General features: G+C 46.2%; 1 protein-coding gene across 4 annotated transcripts in view; it reads right to left on the reverse strand.

The window, feature by feature from the left end:
• CLCN6 (chloride voltage-gated channel 6) overlaps window positions 1–14,796 on the reverse strand; it is a 33,196-nt gene that overhangs the window by 13,820 nt on the left and 4,580 nt on the right. For 2 of the 4 annotated variants that reach the window (XR_010663304.1, XM_065935745.1), the window contains exons 3-13: window positions 12,614–12,679; window positions 11,858–11,923; window positions 9,216–9,282; window positions 7,179–7,285; window positions 6,525–6,651; window positions 5,397–5,464; window positions 4,055–4,113; window positions 3,073–3,205; window positions 1,938–2,051; window positions 1,522–1,688; window positions 853–979 (exon numbers count right to left, since the gene is read on the reverse strand). Coding sequence is in view for 3 of the 4 variants with exons in the window: in XM_065935745.1 (XP_065791817.1) it covers window positions 853–979; window positions 1,522–1,688; window positions 1,938–2,051; window positions 3,073–3,205; window positions 4,055–4,113; window positions 5,397–5,464; window positions 6,525–6,651; window positions 7,179–7,285; window positions 9,216–9,282; window positions 11,858–11,923; window positions 12,614–12,679 (1,101 nt within the window). In the remaining variant the exon portion in view is untranslated. The remainder of the gene's footprint in view (window positions 1–852; window positions 980–1,521; window positions 1,689–1,937; window positions 2,052–3,072; window positions 3,206–4,054; window positions 4,114–5,396; window positions 5,465–6,524; window positions 6,652–7,178; window positions 7,286–9,215; window positions 9,283–11,857; window positions 11,924–12,613; window positions 12,680–14,796) is intronic. The other 2 variants (XM_065935746.1, XM_065935747.1) reach the window with 2 other exon arrangements.

Here is a 14,796-nt window from a genome sequence, read left to right on the forward strand (position 1 = left end):
GGGGGCTACACAGTAACAAGCAGTTGCCAGGGGCTAGATGTGGTCCATGGACCACAATTTGCTGACCTCTGATTGAGTACATTGTAGCCATTCAGTGTTCCTGGGGATACCGAAGATGCAGAAGATGCAGCCATTGAAGACAAAAGCCCAAAGGGGCTTCGATGAACTCAAGTAGCTCCCCAGGGGCCATTAAGATACGTATTGAGAGAGCCTTCAGCCTCCACCCTAGGGTCCATTCTCAGACCCAACACACACTGTAAGCTAAGTTCCAATGCCTGCCTCACTGACCTGCTCTTTTGGGGGAAAGGTTGTAGAAAATATCACTCACTCCTAAGAAAGGAAAGAGAAAAATGCAAAGAGGAAGTGTGCCGAGAAATGACCTAAACCCATTCAAACTGGAAGATGCACGAAGAGCCAGGACCACTGTGCACCCTGAGGGAGGTATTCCTTTCTCCTTTCTTAAGTGTGCCTCTCCCCCTCCCCAATGGGTGGGCTGTAGGGCACCTTCCAGGGGTGGGGGTTAGAAGAGTGGACTACTCAGAGGAGAAGCAGTCAGTGTCCTTAGCATCTGTTTCCAATCAGTCTTGTTCAACAGAGTGGGGCTTGGGGGATAGAGAGGAGTCCTCTTTATGATGACCAAGACTATTGACAGAAGTGAAAAAGAGCCAGTTTGGTGAACATCCTCTCTTAGGTAAAATGACAGCTACAAACTCCAGCCCCACCCCCATCCCCCACCCGGCAATCTGACTCAGGTGTGGAACAGTAAACCAACACATCTACTGGCTCTAAACAGAGGCACGTCATACATTCTTTGTGGACGCAGGACAAAGGCAGCAGGTGCACAGGGGTTACCTGGAGCGGGATGGAGTCATTCCCAACTTGAGCCGCAGAAGTCACCTGGCGGCATTCTCCCAACACCATGGAGGCCACAAACACCACCACGGTGGTCACCAGGGACACCAAGAGGCTCTCCAAGACTCTAGGAGGCAAAACACGGCTGTTAGCATGGATAAAAAGCTACCTGGTCTTGGGAACTTGAAACTGCCTACCCCGAACCCTCCCTGCCCCCAGAGCACGCACAGCTGCCCCTGGGCAGTCAGCACACGTGCAGAATGTATCAGCGGCTTGCTGTGTTCCAGCAATCTCTATGTACAAATCTGTACAGGTGGCTAGTGGCGAGTCTGCTGCAGCCACATCATCTCTCTCTGAGAAATGAAAGGCCTCCCACTTTAAGTCCCAGGGTGAGAGTCTCATGACAGCATGCCCCTTGACGGGGCCAATACTGACTCTGCCATGTGTCCCTGTGGCCAAGTCCAGAGAGGCCAGGAGCCTGAGTGGCTCTGATATAAGTTAAGCTCAGCCACAGTCTCTTGGTCTGTCTGATAAACACGTTTATGTTCTCAGTCTTAGACATGACCTGGAAGCTGGTGTGGGAAGTGGGGTCTATTCCTCAGGAGAGATGGCCCGGTCCACACGGGGCCGGGGAGCCGCAGCAGGCGGGGGAGGCAACTGCGAGGGTACCTGACGAGCTTAGGTTTCGGGTGCACGTTTCGCATACGGTACTTTGCAAGCCTCTTGTTCAGACAGTTGAACGTGGCTCCTAGGAGGCCCCCAATGACCCCCATCGCGATGAAGAAACCCAAGTCCATAGCTGTCCAGAGATGACATTTTTTATCAGAGTCAGAGCACTGAGAGAAAGGGCAGGGGAGAGAGAGAGAAAAACCAGAGTGCCCGTGAGAATAGGAAGGGGTAGGAGCGGAGAAGACAGAGACGAGAGCCGAAGCGGTGCTGGAATCCTGCCCACACTGAGCACATGCATGCAGGAGACTACGGGGCCCAGGAGCACCTACCTCTCTGCCAGCTTCTCTCTGATACTTTACTTAACAGCAATTGTCACGGGACAAGAAAAAAATTCTGAGGTTAAGGACAAAACATACCTTAAACTCGCCGAAGTTCAGCAGCCCAGGGAGCTGGAAGGAACCCCAACTTCCAAACTGAATTCCAGAACGAAAGAAGTTGAGGGTGAAGGTGGCAGACATGGAGCAGAAGAGCTGGGAAACAGGTGAAAAAAACAAAAACAGCTGATAGCTGCAAGTCCTACTTCCTCCCGGACGCGTCCCTGTAAACCTACTGCTCTACACAGAGATCTCCAACTCCAGGTCTGGACATGGGGCTCTGGTGACCACGGCCGAAAGTTCACCTCAAGTGTGAAAAGCTGGAAATTGGGCTATTAGAAGTTTCCATTCAGCCTTTTGTGGACTATTTATTTAAAGTCCATGGTGCACCAGATCCTATGCTAAAAGAGGAACAGTAAACACCAGAGGAAGAATGCGCTCCCCGAGCAAGCAGACGGGAGCTCAGTCAGGACCACAGCTGGTCTCACCTTTCCAGTCAGATAGTTCGTCATAAGAGGGTAACGTCTCACTGGGGATGAAAAGGATGTTAATATGGGAAGTAGAGAACAGTCCACGGGAGTTAATATGGGAAGTAGAGAACAGCCATAGGAGGATACAGGCATCTAGAGCAAAGGAAGTAGGTTCTCCTGGCCTCATCAAAACTACAGGTTAACCTGAAACTATCCATTAAATCGAGCCTTTCACCACTGTGATATGTCCCTTATTCACTTTGGTAACTCCCCTTGTCTCAAAGTCTTCTTTAACACTAATAAACTTTTTGTTGTTGAGTCGCTCAGTTGTGTGACTCTTCTGCAACCCCATTGGCTACAGCCCATCAGGCTCCCTTGTCCATGGGATTTCCCAGGCAAGAACACTGGAGTGGGTTGCCATTTCCTACTCCAGCGGGTCTTCCCAACCCAGGGATTGAATCCAAGTCTCCTGCACTGGCAGGTGGATTCTTGGAACCACCTATAGCAGCCTTATTTTGGTTAGTGCAGACATGGTATACCTTTTCTGTTCCTTTTATTTCAGACATTTATGACTGTACATAAAGTATGTCTGTGGTAAACAGTGAAAGAGGAGAAAAAAAACTACTAGTAAATGTATCGAGTAAGAGTTGTCCAGATGAAACCTGGGGTGGGGGTGGGTGGTTAAGCTCGGGGAAGGTCCTCCTTACCACTCTCCATGTGAGCCCTTGGTTCCAGAAGGACGAACCCTCCTCCAGACTGAACAGGGTGCCCCCAATGGGGGCCCCAAAAGCCGCAGCAACTCCGGCGGCTGCCCCTGCTGACACAAAGTCCCGCTTGTCTCTGAGGGGTGGAGAGAGAGATGGTTTATCTCAGAAACAGTCCTCAGACTGCCAACGGCAGTTTTCTCACTTCCTTATGCACCAACATTCTATTATCTCGAGACCCAAGAACAGTCAGGGCTCCGGTTTCTGCCGAAGCGACTCAGCAGTGAACACAGTTCACTAACCAGCCAGATGCTCTTCCCCATTGGAACTCCGCTAGGCGGGGGGCTCCCTGACCTTAGTCAACTCTAAGCATGAACTCTCAGAAGGCAGGTCGAAGATTTCCGGTGTTACCACTGAGCCACCAGCTCCCTAGACCTTCCTTCCAGAAAGCCCAATACCAGAGAAAATGGCCAAGTGTGGCTGCATGCAGAAGGACAGGTGACAGTGCTCGGCAGGAAGGTGAGAAGGTGGACCCCGGTGAAGTCCGGGTGTGGGCCCCTGACTGCAAGGGCCTTGCCAAGCGTGCAGGTCAGTAACACCTGCAAATCACACAGGGTGCAGAGACCTTCCAAGCCTAAAGCGGCGGACCAAGTAAATAAACTCCATTCTTGATAATATGCCAGTGGACTTTCTCGGTTGTATTTTTGATCTTGGACCATGTTCTTTGTTGCCGGAGATACTTCTAGGCCCTGGGTTATGGCAAAACAGAAGCTGTGATGCCTGCTTGCCCATTGTGCTCCTAATTTTCAGAAAAATAATTCAAAGCCCACCTCCTTCCTGATGGTCGGGTTCTGCATGCAGCCCACCCAAGCTGGGGAGACTGTGAGCCCGGTTAGAGCAAGTACAGGGTCTCAGTGGCAATAAATGAACAGCTTTTTTTAAAAAAAAAAAAACAAAAACACCTCAATTTCTAACCTTTCCATACCTGTCACTTCGAAAATAGGGGAAGTTAAACTGGATCTTTCGTAAGGAGATGCTCTGAAACTAGAACAGGAGAAAACAGAGTCAGGGAGGGGCCCGAGGCTGCAGGAAGCCACAGCACTGGGAGTCCCTGCAGCCTGACCGCTCCTGGGGAGGAGCTGCAAGGAGGAGAGTCCAGGACAGCAGCTGCTAAAAGAGGTGACTTTGGGGAGGAACTTCTTTCCTGCCCCCGGAGTCCTAGGCTCTTCAGAAACTGCATTATGTACAGTCAGCAAGTCTGAAAGGAAAAGGGGAAACAGCTGGGCGAAGGGTGGAGAGGAACTGAAAGCTGGTACAGAAGACAACGTGAGCTCTGCTTGGGGCAGTCACCAGGGAAGGGCCAAGTGACTGCCTGACAAAATCTCAGACCACCGCCCAGTCCTGGCCTGGCCTCCTCCTACCTCTCAGCTTACTTCCTAGAGGCCGGTGCATGGAAATGAGATGAGGCAGTAACAAGAGAGATCAAAAGATGGGCTCTGGATGACAGGGACTTCTCTCCTTCTCCTGGACAACACAACGACCACAGCAACTCCCTCCCCTTAGAATGTGAGACATAAACAGTCTCACAAGGACAGTTCACAAGGAACTGAGACCTTCCTCTGCGGACCAGCCTGTGAGAAGGGGAGTCTGGGAGCCCTGAGTGAGCCCCTTGGCCTCCCTGAGCCTCAGCTCCTCATCTAGGAATGATGATGATGACAACTAAACCCGAGGGGGCTTTTTTCTGGTTGGGCCACATGGCTTGTGGGATCTTAGTTCCCTGACCGAGGATGAAACCCGGGCTTGTGGCAGTGGAAGCTCAGAGTTCTAACCACTGGACTCACCAGGGAAGTCCCTGAAGTGGCTTCAAAGCAGAGAGGAGTTGGGACAGGACAGGTTGGCCCAGATGGCACCTGATGAACAGCAGCTGTTATTCCCTTGCTGCATCGAAGCGTATCAACATTGGTCTGTGCCTGAAACCATCACAGCCAAGGCTTCCAGCCTCTCTTGGGACGCTCCACAAGCCACCCTGTGTGCGGACCCTTGGCAAGGCTGTGGAAGCACTGGGCGACTTTCATTTGAACTTTCTCTCTGTCCCATTTCTGCTCCCAGGACCCCGCAGGGCCCCAATACAACCTCCAGGTACCAGCTACCTGCTCTCCTGGGAGATAGACCTCATAGTTTCTCATCAACTCAAACTGATAATAGATCCCAAGGCCACATTAGGGTGCTCTTGATGGATTTTTTTCCAATTTTAACCACGGACATGCCCCTGCCCAGGAGGCCCACTCTGAAGGCCAATCCGCCCCCCACAGCCCATCAACCCTTACCTGTGGGAGGCCAGCGCCCACCACTGCTCCACTGTGGATCATGGGGCCTTCCTTTCCCACAAAGAGCCCTGGGAACAGGTGGAAAAAGGTGAGACAATCTATCAGCACAGAACAATCTTTGTTACACAGACCTTTCTCTTGACAACCACAAAAGAGAGATGATCACATGACTTGCTAACAGTAAGAGTGAATCAAATCCCTATCAAATAAGAGAAAGTAACCTTGAAATTCTAAATTGGGGGTCAGCAAATCGTAGCCTGTGGGCCAAGACAGGTTTGCTGCTTATTTTTATACAGCCCAAGAGCTCAGAATGGCTTTTTACATTCTCGAATGGATACATTTTAAGTGGTTATGTAAGTTTAAGCACCTACATAATAGCTCCTTTTTACCACTTGGCCCACAAAGCCTAAAATATTTACCATCTGGCACAAAAATCTTGCTGACTTTGCTAAAAGCCAACTCCACAAACCAACTAGACAGTCGCTCTACTTTGAAACTCAATGGTGTGCTGGTCAGACAGCTCTGAAAGGTAACTTATTAACAGCGTTTACATTTAAAAACTAACTCATCAACAAAAAGTGCAGAGATCTGTTTGAGGGCAGAACCTTCAAGGCCATTATTTGCTTAATGTACACCCATAATGATTCTTGTCACCTTCACCCCTGGAAGGCTTGAAGGATACAGGTCAGGAAGACCCTTTTGTGACTTCCCTAGTGGTCCAGTGGCTAAGACTCAAAGCTCCCAATGCAGGGGGCCTGGGCTTGATCCCTGGTCAAGGAAGTAGATCCCACATGCTACAACTAAAAAGATCCTGTGTGCTGCAAATAAGAGGGCTTCTGAGGTGGTGTAGTAAAGAAATGGAGCCTGCTAACAAGGAAATGTAGGAGATGTGGGTTTTACCCCTGGGTTGGGAAGATCCCTTGGAAGAGGAAATGGCAACCCACTCCAATATCCCTGCTTGGAGAATCCCAGGGACAGAGGAGCCTGGCAGGCTACAATCCACGGGGTCACAAAGAGTTGGACACGACTGAGGACACTCACACACCACAAATAAGACCTGACGTAGCCAAATAAATAAAGAAATATTTTTAAAAAAGAAAAAAAGGAAGAAAAAAAGACCCTCCTTACCTCCAGCCACACTGAACAGCACTCCAAAGACTTTGCAGAGCAGGGTCCGGAGACGCACGATTCCAGGCACTTTCACGCCATTCAGATAGCATTTGATCTCGGGAATCCCAGAACCAGCTGCCACTGGCTGAGGGGGAAGAGCAGGCATACTCAGAAACTCAGAACCCACTGGGCTCACCCTGGACAGCACTGCACTCGGTAGGCCTGATGCATTTCTGACAAGTGCCTGGTGATTTAACATCTCCTGCGAGGGGAGGCTTTTCAACAATCAATGCCACCCTTCATTTCCAGAGATTCACACCTCATTTGTCTAAGCTGGGTATTGGTCACTTTTAAAGTTCTTTAAGGTTTAAAGCATTTGTTATTTTAAGGTGTTTTTACAGTTCCCCAGGTGTTTCTTCTAATGTGCTGCCAAGGTTGACAAGCAACCTCCTAGTCTAGATTGTTCCCCTTTAATCTCCTCAGAGGCTGAAACCACTTCCAGAAAACCTCTCTAAGTGAAAGAGAGATCCCTTTTTCTACAGGAATCTATACTCTTAAGACTAAATCAGTGTTTTGACATTTCGGAAATGGAGATGGAGAAAAATGGAGTCCCCAACAACCTTGTGAGCAAGAAGGCAAGACCCCCACTGCCTCACCCCCATCACACCTCACCTCAATTAGGACAAGAAGGCTTGCAAAGAAGACAAAGGTCAAGTTGAAACCCAAGAGTTCCAGGAGGGACAGCGCGAGACAGCCTTTCTGGCTGCACTCCTCCACCGCTGCAGACATGGGGTTAAGAAAAACGAGCCTGCCAGCCAGGGTGATCCTGCCACCACTAGATATGAAGCAGTTTCTCTTTCTCTGAAGCATGGGGATTGCTTATTGCACATTTTCCTGTTTTCCGCATATAAACTTCACAAAAACACACCTGTCTGAGATGTCTTCTACATTGGTGTTTTCAGTCATTAAATCATGTCCGACTCTTTCGCTACCCCATGGATGGTAGCCTGCTGGGCTTCTCTGTCCATGGGATTTCCCAGTCAAGAATACTGGAGTGGGTCACCATCTCCTTCTCCAGGGAATGTTCTTGACCCAGGGATAGAAACTGCGACTCCTGCATGGGCAGGCATTAGGCCACCAGGGAAGCCTTTGTCTCCTACACTAGGAACCATTTTAAAATCATGAAATACTTCAAACATTACAAGATGTACAAACATTTGTACCCTCAGAGCCTTAACAAATCTCAGTGTTAAGCCACATCTGCTCCAGGTGCTTCTCGAAAATTAAAACACTGGATACTGTTCAAAACAACAAAACCCCTTGTGTTTCCCTCCCTCTCTCCTGGAAGAAACCCCTAACCTGAACCCTTGCACATCCTCCCCAGAACATGTCCATTTGCATCCACACTGTTGTGTTTCTGAAATTAAAACAGGGGCATTGCGCTTGATGCACCTTCTACCCTTGCCTTCTCTCCCTCAACAGTTTTTGAGAATTAGCCATGTTGATCTGAAAGCTCTGGTTCATTTAACTTCTGTGAGAAATTACACCATCCCAATTACAACTGTCCCACTCTCCCATTTGGTGTGATATCAGAGTTTTGCAATCACATCTCTGAGCATGTCCGAGGGCCACACCTAGAACACAAACACAGGAGTCAGCGAAGTACACCTTCCTGTGTACTTAATTTTCACTTCCCTGCTGGTGGTGAGGTAAGTGCTTTTCCACAGGTAATTTTCCTCTTCTGAGAACTGTCTGCTCACATCCTTTGCATTGTTTTTCTACTGAGCTGTTTCAGCTTTTTTCTTACTGAGTTGCAGTTCTCCCTCTATTATGGATGCTAATTATCTGTCTCTTAAATGCACAGGGAGTAACTTCTCCTAGGCTGTAAACTTGTTTTTCAATTTGTTTATGGGGTTTTATTGTCTGAGTCTTTTTTTTTTTTTGGGTGCGTGTTTACTTTGATGTCATTAAGTTTATTGATCTTCATGCCTTCTGGAGTTCTTAGAAATTACTCCCTGGTCTTGACATTACACAGTCTCTTCAAGTTTTGTTTTGCCTATTTACATCTTTAATCCATCTGGAATTAATATATAGTACAAAGTAAGAATCTAACTTTGTGTTTTTCCAGATGGGTAACCAATCTCCCAGCATTTTTATTAACAAACCCATCCTTTCTCACTGATTTATAGTATCAACTCTGTCACTCACTGCATTGCTCTATGTGTATGGGCCAGTTTCTGCTTCTCTATTACTTTCCACTGGTCTAATTAGGTGTTCTTGTACCAATATGACACTGGGTTAATCACTATATCTTAAATTATGTAAGTCTTGACATCTAGGATGGCCAGTCCCATCCACTGTTCAAAGCTGTCTCAGATACTTTGGGCTCTTTATGATTCCACACAAATTTAGGAAGATAATTTTCAAGTTTCATGAACAATTCTAGTGGAACTTTCCTTGGAACCACAATCAGTTCACAGACTGATGAGAAAAAAACAGGCATCTGGGCTTCGTGTCTTATTACCATGACTATGAACATCTTTCTATTCAACTCTTCTTCTGTGTCCTTTGATAATAATGAAAAACTTTAAACCCAAGTGGCCAAAAAGTAGCTCTTCAAAGATCACGTCTGTAAACTCATTTCTATATGGGAAAGCAGGGTGAGCAACCACAGATGTTGGGGAACGCCATGACCCCTGTAAAGGATACACGCCTGCACCACTCCGAACTTGAGCTGCGTGAAGAGCCGGGCAAAGAAGTCCACGAAGAGACCCACCTGGGAGGAGCACAGAGCTGTCACCTGGGTCTCCACAGTCACAGGCACCCCCCTGGAAACGCAGCCCCCACCGCCACTGCTGGTTCTCGTTGGTCACGCGCACCCATGCTACCGACAGGCCATGTGTGAACAGGCCTTTCCTTAGTCAGGGAGTGCCCCACCTGAGTCTGGTCCCATGGCCCTTCTGAGGACAAAAGAAGGGGTGTAGCTAAGTTGTCAGAAGGAGAGTTACAACACAGAGGAATAAGAATAAAAAAAGAACCTGAGACCAAGGAAGACTGCCAGTGCTTAGAGAGAAACAGTACAGAGGCGTGTGAGGACCTGCTCTGCTCTTCCCAAAGGCAGGGTCAAAAGGAGAAATCCAAACGCATTTTCAGTGATCCTTAGCTGGGTAAGTATAGAAAGGCTTAGGGTATCAGCATATTACTTTGAAAGCCAGTACCTACTCAGGAGTAGTATATGGCTCTTGCACGTCTGTTATTGTTCATTTGCTAAGTTATGTCCCAGTCTTTGCAACCAACTTGACTGCAGCACACCAGGCTCCTGTCCTCCACTATCTCTCAGAGTTTGCTCAAGTTCTTGTCCATTGATGATGCCATCCAACCATCTCATCCTCTGTCACTCTCTTCTCCTGCCCTCAATCTTTCCCAGCATCAGGACTTTTTCCAAGTCGGAAAAAAAAAGAGTCGGCTCTTTGCATCAGGTGGCCAAAGTATATTCAGGACTGATTTCCTTTAAGATTGACTGGTTTGATCTCCTTGAATCTCCACAATTCAAAAGCATCGATTTTTTGGCACTCTGTCATTACCATTTAATAAATTATGACTTTGATTTATAACCATTGAATAGCCAATGGTTAGCCTGGTGAATAAGAGAAAACCACTCCTGTTCCACTAGTTCACTCTCTGAAGTGCATACTCAGGACTTAACAGAGAACTGGGAAGACTTCTGATCATGTGAATTTAGGATCAAAGGCTTTGTGCCTTTAACTCTGGTCTTCCCACAAACCAGTGCCCAGGGGTTTTTTAAATATTGAAACACTGAACTGCACAGATCAAAGGAGAAGACAGCCAGTAGCAAGAGGAGATGGTTGCTACATTATTAAGGCAGGTCTGCTTTCCGAGAACAGGAGGGTGTTCTGTAGAGTTGCTCAAGTTTGACATAACAGTAGCAGAGAGACTAACACCTATATTGCTAGTAACTATGCTTATTACAGGGTAATCTGCAACCAGGAAACTATATAGCAAAATAAAACAATTAAATCAGCCCACGGTGCCCCCACAATAGCATCCATCAGATTATTATCAAAGAGGCCTCCTGAATGCTATTAATCTTAACTAGTAAGATGTTCCTTGATCTCTGAATTTACTACAGTAAAAATCTGAAATTAAAACCTGTGGTCAGTTCTTGTGGCTACGTTACGTTTACATATGTATTTACACTTAATGGGTATGTTATGTAGAATCAAGTTTGAAACCTGTGGTTAATTCTAGAGAAAGGTGATTAATAGACTACTGCTTAAGAATACATTTACACTGTTATGGGCTAATGTTTGTAGTCTCCCCTGCCCACTCCCAAATTCATATGTTGAAATGCTAACCCCCTCTCATTAGGAGGTGGGGGGGGCCTCTGTGGTCATGAATAGGATCAGTGTCCTTATAAAAGAGACCCAAGAGAGCTCCCTTGCCTCTTCTGCCACCTGAAGACACAGCAAATAGACGGCCATGTGTGAATGATGAATTGGGCGCTCACCAGACACCAGATCTGTTGGCCTGGACATTCCAGACTCCAGAACTATTAAAAGTAAATGCCTGTTGTTTAAGCCCCTCAGTCTGTGGTACTTTTGCTGTAGCAGTCTGGATGGATGAAGACAATCCCCTTTTGTAACACTGTACTGACAGAAAATCAGATTTGACATTTATCATTTGGATTGTCTGCTAACTCTTCTAGCTTCTCTGCTCCGGGTTGAAGCACGGTGAGTCAGTAGTTATGGTTCCAGACTTCGGCTATGACAATCTTTGGCGATGTTTCATGATTTCTTCTCGTCTGGGATTCATCTGTGAACGTGCTGACCCAGAACCCTGTGCACTCAGGCGTATTCCTCTACCCACAACTGCCAGCTCTACCTTCTAGGTAGAACCTTCTAGCAGTGTTCAGGGAAGAGGGACAGCTTAATGAGTTCATGGAGATCCGCGATGTCCTGTTTACTGGCACGCTGTGCTCAAGCAAAGAGCATGAGAGTCACACTTTTGTTCTCATTATGTTGCTTTCTCCCTGCAGAGTGACCTCAGCATCCACTAAGCACTCTCCCCACTCTGCCATCTACCTAATGGGACCACATAACAAAGGACAGGTCTTGAGCAAGACTTCGAGTGCTTTAAAGGGCATCAATGTTGCATGGCTCACTTTCATTTCATAAAGTGAAAAGTATAAAAAAGTATCAGGATTATACTTAAAAAAGAAAGAAACAAAAAAAGGCAGTCTCTGTTATAAGGACAAATGACTTATCTGCCAGACTGGCGCGTTCCCTCTGCCCTCCGCCGCCCCTTGGCCCATGATCTCCCCGCCTGCTCACCAGACCGGTGCAGACTCCAATGGCAAACACCATCATCCACTTGACTGCCTCATACCTATGACCTTTCTGTTCACAGAGGAAAAGAATGACTCAGGATTATGATGGCAGCAAGGAGGGACTACATCTCAGCCAACCAGTTTCAGACTAAATTCCACATGGACAGCAAGCACAGACATGATGTCTAGTGTGGCAGGTAAGCTTTACAGTGCAAGAATGAAGAACGTGAAGGGCCATGCCAGGTGCACTGACAGTGGACATGCTGGCTGGCAGGTTGAAGGACTAAGGAATTAATAGATTTAATTTAGTTAATAGATGGTATTAATAGATATCCCATGAAAAGGGTTAAGAGTCCAAAGGTTAAGGAAAATTACTAAAATATTTAGAGCAGAAAAAGAGGCTGTCCAAAAGAGACACAGATGTATAAAAGTCTTTTGGACTCTGTGGGAGAAGGCGAGGGTGGGATGATTTGAGAGAATAGCATTGAAACGTGTGTATTATCATATGTGAAACAGATCGTCAGTCCAGGTTCGATGCATGAGACAGGGTACTCAGGGGTGGCATGGGGAGGGAGGTGGGGGGGGCTCAGGATGGGGAACACATGTACACCCATGGCTGATTCATGTCAATGTATGGCAAAAACCACTACAATATTGTAAAGTAATTAGTCTCCAATTAAAATAAATTAATTTAAAAAGAAAAAGAAAAAGAGGCTGTCATAAAACCTACTTGGTCCCAAAAGATCAATAAGGAACTCACCTTACTATCCATAGTCTCCAAAACTTCCAGATAAGGGTCATTGATACAGCGATCATAATCCAAACTCTGAAAGAGGGATGTGTGAGTAAAGAAAAAGTCATAAGCAGATAGGAAGAATTACCACAACCTGGAAAGGATGAACCTTCCGGTTTCCACCACTCAAAGCACTGATGGCCAGAGCAGCACCCAGGAGGGGCTTGATAGAAACACAGACTCTTGGACCCCCTCAGGTCCTTCTTAATCAAAATCACTTACATGGACATTTCAGCAGCACCCCTGTAGGTGCATACTTTATGCGTTAGGAAGTTTTAAACTAAATATTTTTAAGTGCCCTGTTTCTGCCAAACACTAAAAGACCTTGCACCCTCACTGGTGTTATCCAACTTACTACATTGATGAACAAATGCTTCCATTAACCAGAACCAAATTAATTTAGCAAGTCTAATTTTAAGTATCCTCTGCAGTTAGCATCTGTGAAAAACAGGTGAGTCATGAGACAAACGTGGAGACTGTTTTAAAAAACAACTTTCGGTTTATGTTAGGAAGAGGCACAGATCCAGCCTGACTCCTACAACAGTTCCTTAAACTTCACAGAACACAGCAGTTCTGCAAACGATCTGCAGGTGTGCCAGGGACATTTCTGAGGAACAATTCAAAGGAAGTGATTTTATTTCTACATCGTGCACAAGCAGCAGCAGTCTGGCACCAAAGGAAAACAGTCTGCTGTGTGCTCTCTCCCCATAACCTGTTGCTACCTACACATCAGCTAGTGAGCAAACTTGGACACTGGCCTGGTAGCCACACTCCCACACAGGAGTTCAGAGTCAGTCGCTAAACAAACGCAGGTGTGACATGTGACAGTTCATTCCATTTCTGTGACTACCCAAAGTCCAAATTCCTTTTCTAAAAGGGTCCTGGAGTAGCAGCAGGTGATTGATCAAATCAACTTTTATCCACCCAACGTGGAAGACTATGTAGTCACAGGGCTTCCCAGGTGGTACTAATGGTAAAGAACCTGCCTGCCAATGCAGGGGACGTAAGAGACTCGGGTTGGGAAGATCCCCTGTAGGAGGGCAAGGCAACCCACTCCAGTGTTCTTGCCTGGAGAATCCCATGGACAGAGGAGCCTGGCGGGCTACAGTCCATAGGGTTGCACAGAGTTGGACACGACTGAAGTGACTTAGCATGCACACATTCATGTAGCCATAAAAAGAATTTGGACAGGTCTTCAAGGATAGATGTGGCCAATGTGCAAAGATTAAGTAAAAAAGGCAAGATGCAAAATAAATAAATAAAGGCAGATGCAGATTAAAATGTATAATAGCATCCTATTTTGATTAAACGAAGATTTGTACGTCAGCATACGATAGAAAACATTTAGGAAAACCGTTCACAATGGTTAACTCCGAGGTGTTTTTTTCAGGAGGCACTCACATCTGGATATTACCTAAAATTCTCCTGGCAAATACGGTGTACTTTTTTTGATATTAGAAACAAAATTGTCTGCCTGATTATAAAACAAAAAAAAAAAATCAGGAAGAAAAAAACCCCAGTAAACAATATTTCCGCTGGGAAACTAGACCCATCAGTAAATGATTAAACATATATGTATTTAGTGATAATATATATACACATATATAGTTTACATACACACACACACACACGCACACATACAGTAGACCCTTGAACAACATATGGGTTAGGGGAAGTAACTTTCCACACAGGTAAAAATCCACATTTTGCTATTTCCCCCTCAAAAATGAAGAATTTGATAGATGGCTCAACCAAGGACAAGAAGCTGAAATAATGTGGACAGAATCAGGACTCAACTCCCAGTTCTTTGGATTCCACACATTGTGATCTCTAACGGAACACAAATTTTTCCCCACACTTAGTTAAAGATCTGTAAAATGAAAATACAGGCACTATCTTTATTGGGGAAAAAAAACTTGCATGTAAGTGGACCTGCGCACTTTAAACTCATGTTGTTCAAGGATTAACTATTATGTCCACACACATATACATATATACATGTGTATGTATATACACACACACACATTTTAATCAATTAGGTGACATCACATTCTAGAAACAAATGGGAAAAAGTTAACATGTTGAAAAATATGATATCCTTCGTGCTCAATATGTATAAAAACCACTAGCAGTTATTTGGTTGATGGTTC

Source organism: Muntiacus reevesi, chromosome 5 (genome assembly GCF_963930625.1).
Source record: "Muntiacus reevesi chromosome 5, mMunRee1.1, whole genome shotgun sequence".
In the NCBI taxonomy this organism is placed as follows: domain Eukaryota; kingdom Metazoa; phylum Chordata; class Mammalia; order Artiodactyla; family Cervidae; genus Muntiacus; species Muntiacus reevesi.